The sequence below is a fragment of the Vigna angularis genome, chromosome 2, assembly GCF_016808095.1.
Source record: "Vigna angularis cultivar LongXiaoDou No.4 chromosome 2, ASM1680809v1, whole genome shotgun sequence".
NCBI lineage: Eukaryota > Viridiplantae > Streptophyta > Magnoliopsida > Fabales > Fabaceae > Vigna > Vigna angularis.
The window spans coordinates 45,414,053-45,429,604 of NC_068971.1; the positions used below are offsets into that span (position 1 = coordinate 45,414,053).

At 32.5% G+C, this 15,552-nt stretch overlaps 1 protein-coding gene across 3 annotated transcripts; it reads right to left on the bottom strand.

The window, feature by feature from the left end:
- Nucleotides 1-364: 364 nt before the first annotated feature.
- LOC108329305 (serine/threonine-protein kinase KIPK2) lies at nucleotides 365-5,671 on the bottom strand. Of its 3 annotated transcripts, none has more exons than XM_017563465.2 (3): nucleotides 5,141-5,671; nucleotides 2,305-4,301; nucleotides 365-1,324 (listed from the first exon to the last, which is right to left on the bottom strand). In XM_017563465.2, the coding sequence occupies exons 2-3, from the start codon at nucleotides 4,071-4,073 to the stop codon at nucleotides 481-483; spliced, it is 2,613 nt and encodes an 870-aa protein (XP_017418954.1). In that variant the 5' UTR covers nucleotides 4,074-4,301; nucleotides 5,141-5,671; the 3' UTR covers nucleotides 365-480. The 3 variants fall into 3 exon arrangements, with proteins under 3 accessions (XP_017418954.1, XP_017418953.1, XP_052729035.1); XM_017563464.2 differs by having other exon boundaries at nucleotides 2,305-4,304; XM_052873075.1 differs by lacking the exon at nucleotides 5,141-5,671 and adding an exon at nucleotides 4,781-5,124 and having other exon boundaries at nucleotides 2,305-4,304.
- Between the last annotated feature and the right edge of the window lie 9,881 nt (nucleotides 5,672-15,552).

Here is a 15,552-nt window from a genome sequence, read left to right on the forward strand (position 1 = left end):
ATGTTTTTATATAATCTGGGATGTTATATGTACTTTCTCTGGAGAGCACAACATCCTCATCCTACAGTGCCATATATGAATTTAAGTACTACATAGAAATGACAAAATTTTAAATACTATATAAAAAAAATCATAAACTTAATATCTCAATTTTGAATTAAAATTGGTATTTGGTCTCAATATTGGAGTCTAATGTTAAAGTGGCAGGATCTTTTATTAACAAGTCAACATAGGAATAAGACTTTTTATTTGTTGGAATATTTGATCGTTGAGAATGTGATTGTTAAATTGCCATATGACATGAACCTCTTCCTAGTTTCTAATCCCTATCTTCCTAATGCAAGAAATCACGATACAAAACTTATTCGCAACGACACTATTAAGCTTAAGGCTTACAAATAAATTACATATCGACACCGACAGGGAGCCATAAATGAGAATACATGACATCGAATGCGTTTTCGATAGAAAGCAATGTCTTTAAAACAACTCGAATTCTACACGCTCTCCTACTTTACACTCTAAGTACTTAGCACCCTTAACCTGTGAGTTAATCATGTCTGAAACTCCATAATCATAATAGTCTGGAAGTTCTGGAGGGACAGCGCAACGAATTAAGGCCCAGTTAAGGCCTTCAAAGAAAGGATGTTGTTTAATCTCAGCAGCCCCTTTCTCTGAACCCAAACGGCTTTCAGGCTCCTTAACCAACAACCCTCTAATCAGATCCTTTGCTTGGAAACTAACAAATGGGTGGTCAGGGAATCTAAGACTCTGCATCACTACGTTGGCCAATGTTTCTTCATTGTTAGAACCTTTAAAGGGTGTTCTACCATACAAAAGTTCATAGAGAAAAACACCAAATGTCCACCAGTCAACGGCAGCTCCATGTCCCTCTTCTTTGATGATCTCGGGAGCCAAGTATTCATGTGTACCAACAAAGGAGTTTGATCTTGCATCAGTGGGCTCGGCCACCAGCTGTGGCAATGATCTGACCTGGGCAGAAGGATCAGCTTTTAATTTCCTTGTTTTTGCAGCCGCAGGTAGGAATCTTGGGCTGAAGCATGGAACTTGACAAGATGGTTCGATGCAGAATGGTTCAATACAACTTGATTGCACACTTAGACCAGAAATTTTTGCAGGGTCGACATCAGAAGACGATTTCAGAAGTGTTGGGTTAACAGCACACCTCAGGGACAGATCAAAATCTGTGAGCATAATGTGGCCATCTTCCCGAACAAGAATGTTTTCCGGTTTCAAATCACGGTAAACAACTCCAAGCATGTGTAAGTACTCCAAAGCAAGAAGGACTTCGGCAACATAGAACCTGCACGATACATGTACGCAAGTTTCAGAAATATTCAATTGATGTTACCACTTTATGCTGTGGAAAGAAACTATTACCATAATAATCAGTAATTCAAACAATATCGCCTTTGTCAACGCTAAAGAAAGTGCAATAAAAAATGGAGGTCAGACTATTGGAGGATGGAGATTCAGTAAGTGGGTATAACAGGGCGACCACATAATTGACTGAAGCATAGGCAAAGGAAATACGTGACACAATGCACAACCAAGTTGCACGATAGCAAATAGAGAACATAATAATAAAAGCCTTGCTGGTCAGTAAACCCCAACTCATGGATACGATTTTAATAGTGGGACAACGTTGGTTGGTTTTTATTTTAACCATTCAGGTCAAATAAAAAACACAATAAATTATTAAAATCTATTTAACAGAACCTCTCCTATTTATTATGGACAGGTAAGGATCCAAATGCTTTTATTATCTAAGAGTTCCAAATCTACCAAATTTATGAGGAACAGAGTTTCGATCGACAAAGAATGAATAATTCCCAAGTAATCATCAAGCACAATCAATGAAACTACTGAGTTCATTTTCATAACTGTTATGGTTCCGGAGGGAAATAGATTATACTACTTAAACAAGCTGCAACAGTGCACAAGCATTCTTAATTAAAGCAGTAACATAAAACGCATAGAATCATATTCAGTATAGTGCCGTAGTAAAGTGATATACCATACAGAAGAAACGTGTCCAAAACTTATTAATACATCAGACAAGGACATATATGCATTACATAACACGAGAATAATCACAAGCGCTGCAAGAATAATGAGCAAATTAGATATATTCGTTTATGCCAGGAAATACTTGAGCAGTTCAGACATCATATCATTTATTGAACGCCTAAAATTTAGTGTGTGAGTCGTTGCATATAACTTCTGACCAAACAGAAAATAAAATCCTAATATATTACTGGACACTTGTTCTTATTATCTTACCTTGCTGCTGGCTCTGAAAAACATCTACCAAGCTGCTTCTGCCGTAGAACATGAAGATCTCCTCCTGGACAATACTCCATGATGAGACACGATAGATTATCTAATGTAAATTGTGCATACATTGTGGGAAGAAAAGGATGATCCAGGATCCTTAGTATTTCTCTTTCAGTTTGAGCCCTAGGCATTTTCTTTCTCCTTTCCAAAAATTCATTGTCCATGACCTTAATAGCAAACAAGCAGCTTGTGCCAATTAGTTCCGCAAGATATACAGTCCCAATGTCTCCACAACCAAGCTTCTTCAAGAGATTGAAGTTTCTCAAGCTCAAAACTCCATGCTGCATTTGAGCATGTCGTATGGCTTCCCATCTGACATCTTTTGACATGTGAGGCCTAGTGCTACGACTTGAGCCACTTACATTGCTCTCATCACTGGTACTTGTACTACTACTGTACTCACCTTGACTACTTTTAGAGCTTTGTGAAAATTCAAGTTGCTCTTTCAACTTAGAGTTCTTGACTTTTGCAACTGTTTTGCTTTTATTAACGCCAGTTAACACCAAACCAGGTTTATTTAAGCCGGAGTGTACATTACTCGTGTTTACTCCATTTCCAGGACCGATAGAGTCCAATGGCACAGCATCTTGGTTTTTTTCTTCACTTGTATTTTCTAAAGCACATCTACATCTCTCACAAATTAGCCGAGGCGTACCAGGAACTGGCTTCTTAACTGCATTGGGCATAGGACCACATAAAGCAGAACCCGAATCCTCCTTTGGTTTCTTCTTAGTCAGATTCTTGTTCTTGATGACCGATTTAACAGTGCGGGGGGCATGGCGTGGCAGTTTGTTAACTCTGTTGCCATTTGCAGAAGTAGATGAAGATTCAGTTTGCAGCCTACCTTTCTTCCCGTTATTTGACACAAATGCTTTATTACCCAACTTTTTAGGGGAAGAAGCATTTTTGGGCACCTCTAGCTTGCTTCCAATTGTATTAGGAAGAGAAGATAAAGAGGCAGATGCTTGTTCTTCTGTTTCGACAGGTACCACTCTTTGTGACTGAATTCCTACTTTACTTGATGGGCATGCCAAATCACTTTGTATCAATGAAGTCCCAGAATCATACTGAGTGGTGGCAACAGCAATTTGCCGAGACGAATGAATGTTTCGACTCGACGATGCGATTTGGGCAGCTTGATAAGATTGAGAGGTTTTCACCAATGAAAGGGACTTACTTTTTTCTGGTACAAGAGCTACTTCAATTTGACGCTCCTTGTTTTCAACAGAGGAAGGACCAGGCCGATTGGTTTCAGCTACAACTGAATTGTACAATGTATGTATCTTCCCAACTTCAGATAGTCTTGGAGAAGCTGTTGACTTTGATAATCGCTTCATAGCGGCCATTTCCGATGCCTTAGATATGCAAAGGTCTCTTAATGCTTGCTTTAAATTAACAGGCTCAGAAGCCCCAACTCTTGGGGACCGAGGAACACCCATTGTAATTGGCTTTTTTAACGCATTTTTCAGTCTAGGACTTGCACCGTCTTGTAAAAGACCCAAATCCCTTGACGAAGACTTAAGAGCAATTGATTCAAACAGCTTATTAATATCATCGTCTAGATCATCCTTGCATCCCAGTTTCAGCACCGAAAGTTTGTGACTTTTCTCAGACGTGCTACACTCAGAATTGTACTGATAAATCCCAGGAGCTTTCCTTGTATTCAGCTCCTCCCTTGCCTCAACTATTTCAGAAGTGCCAGAGAATGAACCCATTACTAGACTAATTGCTCAGCTAGCGTACCCTTTCCTAATAAGGCATCACATAAACGTTGATTCGCAATGCTCAGTCTCACTACTAACTAGTTCACGTCAGTATATCACACACCATAAGCTCACAATCCAAGGAAAGAGAACCCAGCATCCAAACCATTCTTTAGACAGAAAAATTGAAGTCTGAATGGTACATTCACTCTGTTTACCAGCTACTTGACATTTGAAACCCTGCTGTAAGGGCCAACATTTGAAGGCATCAGCAAAAAAAAAAGAAAATAGTACGAAAAAAATAATTTAATAAGAAAAGGGAAGGAAACGGAATTGAAAGACAATGCAAGATGTGTATGGAAAAATATTATTTAACTTTGCATAATCCCATTATTCTCCCTTCCCCTTCCTCCGACTCCCACCCGTCCCCCACCACCAAACAAGCCCTAAGAAGCAAACAATCAGAACCAAATAACTATATACTCAAGTAAAGATAAACAAAACACTTTTCGTTGCTATTCATAAAATGCCCAGGCTATTACTCCTAACATCTCTTACTGCTTCTCATTGGACCCCAGACTCGAGTAAAAACACTCAAATCGAAGCCCTTCGTTATTATTTAAACCATCAAGACAACCCCCCTCCAAAAGAACCACAACAGAGAAGCATTGTCTTATTCTCTTATCTTTCTAAAAGTGTTCATAAAACTAAACAATCACCAGATCAGGAGAAATGCAGAGCCAGCCGAAGCCGTGAGCCAGTTTTTTGGTGCTTTTCACAATCACATTACCCTAATACGAAAGGAAGGGGTGGTCCTATGAACTTAGGATCTATCTCCATCCCCCAAAAAGATGGTCCCAACACCAAAACTCACCAAAAAAATATAAAAAAAATACCAAAACAAACTCACACACACACACAAGTACATGAATTAAAACTAGAAATCCTTTTCCACATATTAAAATCCAAAGCAGCTGAAAAGTAAAACAACTCGAACCGCAAAAAGAAAAAGGTCGAAATCTGCAGATGTACGGTGTAGGCAGACAATATTCATCTCAGATAGAGAGAGATACACATACATATTGGTTGGACGAGTCAGAATTTAAAATGAAGCAAATGCGATCGGAAAGAAGCAGTAGCAGCGAGAAGAAGCAAAGGCGAAGATGGAATGACACATTAAGGCAGCAGCAGCTTTAAGCGGTAGAAAGAAAGTGAGAAAAAGAAGAAGACGAAGAAGAAGAAGAAAAGGAAAAACCCTAAGCGCGGATGAAATGGTTGTGGTGGAAAGGTTATAGAGAGATGCAGAACAGAACGTAGTAATATGCTTCTGTTCCGTTTTCAGCAATGGCACTGATTGCTTTGTGCAGAGAGGACCCACCCCATGCTACAATAAAATCAAAATTCGAAAGTGTGAATAAATACTGCTACATAAATTCTTCATTTATGAAACCGAAATTGTTGAAAAGACACATGCGAGAATGTACTGTTCAATGTATGAAGGGTATGGTGGGAATTTAATAACCTAACAAGCTTTCCCCTCACTCTTCATTTAAATAATATCTCAGTTCTCAGATTTGTCTTCTCCTACATTTTCATTTCCATCTCAGACACACCTTGCATCATACAATAATTCTATCACTTCAAAATTAAAATAAAACATAATTCATAGTATCCGATGTGGTCTGTTTAATCAATAACAACTTTATAAAAAAGTACGACGCTTAATTTTGATGTTAATTATTGGTATCGTGAAAGTGTTTCATGCCCCATTACCAATTGTTTAGTTGAGCAAAAAGATGTCAACTTTCTCTCATTGCCTTCTCGTTGGGTTTAAGCAATGCGTCTTTAATTTTAACTTTATTAATTGGTAATTGTTAATTAGCATGAACTGGTTCGTGATTTGATTTCACACTGCTTGAAGAGCCGTAATTTGAAAGATATGAATTTGCAGTCAAATGAGAAATGAAAAAGCTGTAAAGAAGCAGGTTTTCCCTTTTCCCAAGGAAAAACTGAATCATGGTGTTAATCATGCTGCTCCCACTCGTCTCTTTTCAATTACTACTATTATTTGTTACTTCTCATTCCAGATTCCAGAATCTTAAAATTACAAATCATATTCTCAATTTTTACCAACACGTTCACAGTTTTAGGTACATCATAAATTCTTAAAAACTAGGTCAAGTATTATCTCAAATATTTGTGAATTTCACAGTCTATAGAATTAAATTTAAGAGAATTACAAATAAAAATTTAAATTTTTTTATAATATATATAGTATATATAAATATATAACCTATTAAATATACTACCTTTATCTTATTTTTATTTTTTATATTTAGTTAAATTGTTATTATTTTGTATTTGTATTTTGAATTTATTTCATGTTTTTTTATTATAAATATAATATTCTATATGGATATTTGATAAAAGGGAAATTAATTTTATTTATAGTTTTTATTATATTTTAACAAAATTAATATTTTCTAAGTGAGAAAAATATATATTTTAAGAATTGAAATTCAATACGTGATATATATAAGAATGACAACATAATTATTTTAATAATAATTTAAATAAAGATGATGGTTATTATACTAGGTCACTCCTCCTTCTATTGGTGCTCATTTTGAAAAGGCTTCACTCTTTTTATTAATTAACTTGCTGTATTACTGTTCTTTTTCAATATAAAGTAATTTTCAGACCCAACACAAGAGAATGAAATTGATTTTATTAGATGATAAGAAAACACACGTGCTACTTATATTTTTTTTATTCTAACAAAAATTTATTAAACTATAAATATTTTTTATTAAAAAAATTATTAAAATAAATAGTTATATATTTTTTTATTATTAAAAAGTTTTTATTGCAATAATTATTTAAATTTTTTAAAGAATAAAATAGTAAAATAATTATTTTAATTAATAAAATAATTAAATTTAGATAATAATTATTTTAATTATAAATTTCAGACGCAACATAAGAGAATGAAATTGATTTTATTAGATATGTGAAAACACACGTGCTCGTGTATTTTTTAATTGCAAAACAAAAATTTATTAAATTATAAATATATTTTTATTAGAAATCATTATAAAAATAAATAATTGATATATTTCTTATTATTAAATAGTTTTTGTTGTCATAATTATTTAAATTTTTAAAATAATTAAATTTAGATAATAATTATTTAAAGGATAAAAATAAAAATATAATTATTTTAATTTAAAATAACGGTTACTTAAAAAATAAAATTAAAAAAATAAATGATTGTATACCTGTCAAAGAGGTTAAAAGTCAATTAAATATTAATGACAATATATATTAGAGCTGTCAAAGCGGGTAATCCGGCTCGATCCGGTCCGGCCCACCACGGATTAGTTACTTAGTGAGTCAACCCAATCCGGCTCACTTATTATCGAGCTGAAAAAATTCGAACCCGGTTCGACCCACCATGGGTTGGTGGGTTAAACGGTCTGCCTTACTGACTCATTTAATTATAAGTTTTTTTAAAGTATAAAAATTACAATTTTTTAAATTCAAATATAAATAACCATCGTACTAAAATGATATTAAACTCCAAAGATAATTTAAAATAAATAAAAAAATTATCATACAATCCAAGCCTAATCCAAAAATATGTACAAAGGCGAACAAATAAGTTTTTAATATTGATAATTTTTGTATCACTTGACCATTTATAATATTAGAGTGATGAATAGATAAATCTATAATATTTTTCTCTATGAAACATCTTCTTCTTTATCACCATCTACAATATAATAAAAAAATGCTAACTAATAATATTGAAACACAAAACAATAAATAATTAAATTAAATTAGGTGGGTTAGTGAGCCAACCTGGCTCACCGAAACCCAGCTCACCATGGATTCAACCCGGTGAGTTAGGTTCTAAGTGGGCTCGGTTGAAAATTAACCCGCATAAAAAAAATTACATTTTTTTTAAACTCAAATCCGTGATAAGGGTTGAATCGCGGGTTCCAACCTATTTTAGTAATACTAATTTATATATTTATATAATAAGTAAAAGTAGAAGAAGGAGGGTTATTTTTGTGTCTAAGTTTATTCTAACATTGGTTATAATCTCATTATTAAAATTTATTCAGTATCATATTGTGAACAAAATTACTTTAATGTAATCGGTTAAGAAGAGTGGGTACCATGAATAAGAAAACTGGTCATTAAAACGTTATCTTTAAATTAATACTGTTACGCTATTCTTAAACAGACTCTATTTAAAAGTGGTGTGTTACACCTAAACTTTAGATATGACCTTGCTTATTAATTATATTTGTCGTAATGTAGCAGAACAAATTTATGAAATCTTCAAAATTTCGGACCTTAAATAACAAATTCATAAACTTAAATAAAAAGTGGAGCAATGTTATCTATCAATCATTTTTTTAATTTTTTGCTTCTGCTATGGAATAGCGGCGAAAGCCTTTGACAGAAGAGAACAGAAGGACATGAAGATAATATGAGTGATGATGTGAGCCTTTCTAGAAAAGATAGCAATCAGAAAAAAGAGAAAATATTTATCTTTAGTCATAACCCAATAATTGTGGTAAGTGAGAGCAGGATTTTTACCAAATGCAAAATTGAATTTGGCATCCTCTGCTATTTCTGTCCCCAGCCACACAAATGGAGGGAAATCCAAATTTTGAATCACGTTCTTTTTTTTTATAAAGATACGTCGTAATTGTTGCCGATGATTGTGATTAATTGTATCACATAGATATTAATTTGGAGTTACAAAATTCATTCGTTGATAAAATGAGAGCATGATAAGAAAATATTGGTTTTACTTTATAACATTTTGGTCAGTTATAGATTAAATAGTTAACCTGTATTCAAATCCATGAGCAGGCCATCAACTCAACCAAATAGTTAAATAATTAAATTGATCACTTTAATGGTTAAAATAATTAATTTTAATATTGACTAACTTAAAAGTAATGTTTAATTAGATTATAATTAAACTATTGTTAATCAAATCTATAAATATAAGTTTAAAATAACGATGTAGGTGATTTATATTTACTCCACCATTAATGTTTGAATTATATTTTACACATAGTCTCCAAAGTGTTTAAACAATGGGTTATAAGAAGATTAGAATTTCATGATTAGACATTAAACTACTTAACGTTAGATTCTTAATTTCAACCAAAAATATATTAGTGATAAAAAAATAACAATGATATGTTTTATTTATCGAAAACACTTTAAGAAAATATTTCAACGGTAAATTAATTCCTTACAAAACATTCCAATCAATTTAATTTAAAATTAAATTACAAATTTTATTTAATTTTTTCTATATAAAAGTTGGAGTAAGTGATGGGCCAAGAAGGCTATCGGAAAGAAGAGAAGAGGCATATGCAGTAATGAAAGGTGGGCCATTGAGCTTGACACAATAATGGAGTAACCTAGCAAGTAAGATACATTGTAAGGTTTTTATAGTTTGAATTCAGATGCAGTACAATGAACATGTGTTTTATTAATTTTAAAAGTATAATTTTATATAGTATTATGAAATCAAGAAAAAAAATTATTGAAATAAATTCACAGAAAAACAAACCCCTTACGTTTTCACAAACAATAATATTCATATATTTATATAATACCTTCACTTTTTTCTCCATCTCGTTTGTTTTCTTCAATTTGCTTTGTTTCTCATGTAATTGATGAAACATAAGGGACAACTTAGACTTATATATGGAATAAAAACAAATGTAGTACGTATATGTATCACATGGATATGTGGTGTGGTATGGTCGGCAAGGAAACCTTCACATATCCCTACTGAAAGGGCTAATTTTAGGGCTACTCTTTAAATCATAAATAATCAACCTTTAATAATTCTTATTTGATGTTGCTATTTTGGTCTAATATTCTCGACTTTCCATACTTTTATTTTCGTCTAGTTTCTACCACTACAAGTGCTGAAGTAGATTCATGAAATTATTATAAACAAGTAAATACTTGGATGGGATAAGAAAATATATTAGAAACACATAACAATCGATTTTATTCAATTTAGTTTCCAAAATAACCAAAAACTTTTCTGTCTTTTCTTGTTCACCTTTCCGTCTTTAACTCAAGAATAAAGGAATTGACACCTATAACTAAATATTCTATAAAATAATTCAATTTTCACTTACATGTAATAACAAAATAATTTAATTTTTCAACTAATATTCTATATTATAAGAGAAAAGTCTCTCTAAGTAGAATTTTGATATTAGGTTTTATGAATGTGTCATCGGATTTAGAATTAATTATTTAGTTTCTTTTAAAATATTCAACTTATATTTCTTTTGAGATATAATATCATTGTTGGATTGTGTTAACTTAATATTTAAGAAATATTTGAGTTTGTCGAGATCTTTCATTTGAAAATGTTGAAAAAATGTTTCATCTAGGAGATGTCATGATAGTCACTTCCTACAAGAACAATGTCATCAACATATATTATTAAATAGACACATCTAACACTTGAGTGACGATAAAAGAAAAAATGATTTGTCTCACTGTGAGTCATGCCAAATTGTTGAACAACACTGCTAAACTTTTCAAACCAAACCCTAGCAGACTATTTTAAGCCATATAAAGATTTGTGAAAATGACATACCAATTTAGAAGACTCCTTCTAAGCAACAAATCTTAGGGGATGCTCCATATAAATTTCTTCTTACAAATCTCCATTGTGAAAAACATTTTTGATATCCAATTAGTAAAGAGACCACTGTTGAAGAGTAGTCATGACTATAAATAAGCAAAAAAAAGCCATATTTGTCATTGGAGAAAAAGTATCACCATAATTCAAACTAAAAATTTGTGTGTAACTTTTAGTCACAAGACCAACTTTGAGACGGTCAATAATACCATCAGGACCAACTTTGATAACAGAAACTCATATGCAACCAACAACAGATTTCTTAGACGGTAACGAGACGAGCTCCCAAGTTCCTCTATTCTGAAGAGCATTCAATTTATTAAGCATGGCCTAACACTGACCAAGATGGGCTAAGGCATCACCTACATATTTGGAAATTGACAGAAGAAATAGACGAAAGATAGGTATGAAAAGGTGGAAATAATCTATGGTAACTCAAAGCATTATAATGAAGAGAAAGATTACGGGTAGAATGTATACCTTCACAAAAGACAATTGGAAGATAAGACTCAGATGTCGAAGTCAAACGAGACAAAAGAGTTGACACTAGAAGTGAGTCATTTGGTGGTTGTTAGGAACATTGTCTTCAACTATAAACTTGGAGTAGTGAAGGAAGAGGAGAATTTGGCAGTGGACTAAGCACAACAAGAGGATCACAAACAACAAGAATACTTATTGTAGTTGACAGAGAGACACGCGAGGAGAAGAAGGACACTTAAATTAAAAAAAAAAAAGACTCATTGAAGGTGACATATGTTGAAATAATATAGTGATTAAGAGAATGAGAGAAACATTTATATCCTTTTTGTGATTGAGTAAATCCTAAAAAAACACATTTGTGTGATGTATGATATAACTTATCAAGACCTAAAGTTATGAACAAAACATGTAAACCTAAAAACTTTAAGAGGTAAGGGATGTGAAGGTGCATGAGAAAATAAAATAGAATGACGAATGTTTTTATTTAAAATCGAAGATGATACACAGTTAATAATATAACATGCAATAAGAATAACATCACCCTAAAACCGTTGAGGAACTTCACCATGAATTAAAAATGTGTGAGTTGTTTCAATAAGATGTCTATTTTTGTGCTCAGCTACCTTATTTTGTTGAAGTGTATAAGCACATGAATTTTGACGAAGAATGTCATGAGAAGTCATAAAATGTTTAAAAGAGTGGGAAAGATATTCACGATCATTATCACTTCGCAAAGTTCAAATAGAAATGTCAAACTTGGTTTTAATTTCATTATAAATGGATTAAAGTATAGAAAATAACTCAGAACAATTTTTCACTAAAAACAACCAAGTGCATATGGAATAATCGTCAATAAAAGTACCAAAATACTATAAACCTAAATTAGACTTAACATGACTAGGTTCCCAATTATGAGAATGAACTAATGCAAAATGTGACAAAACACATTGTGAGACACTACAATGAAAGAAACTACAACTATGTTTCCCTAATTGACATGGCTCACACAAGAAATTAGATTAATTGGACAAAGTGGGAACAAACTATTGCAATTTGGAAAGATTGGGATTGTGACACCCGGGCACGGAGACGAGGGCGGGGAGTGACGCCGGTGCAAGAAGCATGGTGCAGGGGGCACAGACAAGGAGCGGCTCCTGGCAGCTTCGGGTGGAAGGGGTACATGGATGAATCGAACATACACCGGAATGAGAGGGATCTGGAGACTGTATAGGTATGAGACTATACAGTTGAAGGATAGCTTAAAAGAATTGATTTGACTACTCATATCACCAAAATGCATTTACTTTTTGGTAGCCTGACTCATAAGAACTCCATGGTTAAGCGTGCTTAGCCTGGAGTAATTTTGGGATGGGTGACCTTCTGGGAAGTTTTCCCAGAAAGTGTGCGAGTGAGGACAAAGCACACTGGAAAGCCTGGTGGTGGTCTGTGGGGGCAGTCAACGGTCCCTTTAAGACATAAAGAACAATTCATTGTAACCGTATGTAAATTATCAAAAGAGGATAAAGAAGAAAACAAAGATTTATTGCCAATAAAGTGATACGTGGCACATGAGTAATGTGTTATCAGTAATGTCATTTGTTACCAACAATACGACTCTTGGTATTATAATTAATGACATCACTCAGAAGAGGCAACAAAAAAATCCATAGAGGATAAGAGAAAGACAAAATCCCTAAAACAACCAAAGAGCTTCGACAAAGTTAGCAAGCCCATTGTGACGCGCAACCATGCACGACAGCATAATGAATAGTGTAACTTTGAATGATGCGTGAGGGAGCTACTCCAATAGTGGTGATTTTTGCAGCATGGTGGTGGAAAGGGATCGAGTCGGACACGAAAGCGCTTACCCACTACTCGACTCACAACAGAAAATTCAATTCATTACCCACCCCATTACTCAGTGAATGCTAACAAATTTTTTAAAACTCGCGGATATCCATGGATACTCATGGATATTTAAAAAAAATAGACTTTTAAAATAAAATCTAAATAAAATGATAAAAAATATAAAATATAATGTAAATTAAATTAAATATGTTAAATTATAATTTAAATCAAATTTAACTTAATAAAATATAAATTAAATTTTTGTTACCCGGTAAGTACCCATTTGAAATATCTATATGTTGGATTTTATCCATGGATGTCTACATGTATGAGTATTTTTGTCTTTTCTAACCGAGATGAGCATAACCATGTGGATACCAGTCTCAACTATAAATTTGGTGACAACGAGGTGACGAAAAAAATCAAAAGAACCTAAGCTTTTGATATATTATGTTTAAGAACTAGACTTTAAGACAAACTCAACCTTATAAAAGTTGTTTGTAAAATGAAATTTGCACTCATTTGTATACTCTTTATTTTCAATCATTTTATAACTTTTAACAAAATCTTTATATAATATAAACCATTTGATATTAAAATATTGTAGTGTTTTTTTTTTAAGTCATCACTTCTCGTGATTCATTTTCTAGATTATCACACTTATTTATGCATGCAAAAATCTCATCACAATTTCAATTATTAAGGTAATGCAGTTTTTTTTACAAATATTCCACAAATTTATTTCAATCACCTAATAAAAAGGAGTTCCAAAATCGAATCACATAAAAACCGAGATACATAAAAAAAATAAAGTCGTCTATCGTTCTTAGAATAACACACTTGGTCACACACAAAAAAGTAACGGATAAATCTTTAGTTGCAGATTTCCAGTTCAACTAACTAAATATTTTCTGTATTATATGTAATCTTTGTCTTCTTATCAAAGCCTCTAATACGTATGAACAAAAGGCAAACGAACTTTTATAAACCTTATTTTTTCTAGTTTTTATACGTCGTTGACATGCTTATGCAATAGAATTATGAACATGAAAATAATATTGTTATATTCATTAATATAATTTGGTCTTCCATAATTCCAATAACTAGAGTAACTTGACTATGTGACTAACTTAATTTCACACATGTTTACATGATCACGGAAACTAATTTTGGACCCAAAAATAAAACTACTGAATTACGTGTAAATACTAAAGATAACAGCTATGGTTCGAATTAATTACATCTTCTATGGTTCAAAAAGATAAAAAAAAAAGTGAGTTGTTTAAGTGATAAACTTTTGCTATAATACTTTTTTTACCTTTTAGGGTTTAGGAAAAAATAAAGTATGAAACCGAAAATGGTATGGATAAACATAGATGGATGACAGTTTCTTCCTCCACCTCCGTACCTTTCTTCCTGCACCCCCATAAATATTTTTTTCATTTTGTCCTTTTAGAATTGTACAATTCAAAAGCTAGAAATGAGAAAGAGAGAAGTATTTTCCATTATTATTTGTCAATGTTTTTTAACATTTTAAATGTTATTGTTATGGTATCATTCAACTTAGTAATAATAACAACCATCTCAAAATTCATTGTAATAAAATTAACATTTTTATTAAACATTCTTTGATTTAATGCTCATATTTCCTTCCTATCATTTCAATGATAATCAGTTAAATTTTAACAAAAATAAAATATACAACTATGCACGAATTCAAAAAACATAATAATCTCAAATCAATTTAAAATGTATATACTTAAAAAGAAGAAAAGGATAAAAACATTTCAGGATTCAGTTTAAGGGAACTGAATTCCGAACAAGGGGGTGACCAAATGCTAACCTTAAAAAAGGTGTGCTACATGGGTAAGATACGCCAGCTTCCAATTTTTTTCCAACTGAATTGACGTGATTCTAGTTTAACAAGAAATATCAAGCTACTTAGTAGATATATCCTCACTTCTTTGCTAATTGCTCCTAGTGAAAGCTTCTACATTGTTACTTATTGTGTTCATTCATCACAAGCCTCTTTTTGTGCATTTACAGTGTCACTGGCGACAACTTAAGTGAGGCAGTGATATCTGGAGCCAACATTCCAGACTCACCAAAAGCCTAAGTGTTTGGGACATGTTTAACCAGTCATTGTAGATTCTAAAGATGAGGTACTTGCAGAGAGTAGATCTCCATTACAAATAGAATTTTGTTTTAGCAATAGCACTGAAGGTACAAACAACGAAAACATGCAAACAAATATCAATCCCTCCTTCCTATAATAGTGAAAGAAAGATTAAAAAAATGTGTTTTACTGAAAACAGCACAAAAAGATTGCATTACAAACACTCTGCAGGAGTAGTAGTATTATACGCAGCAATGTACTTCAAAATCTTGATCACAATTTTTAATGATATGATATTTAATTTTGGTACATAGATACATACTGAATTTCTAAAAAACGAAAGTGCA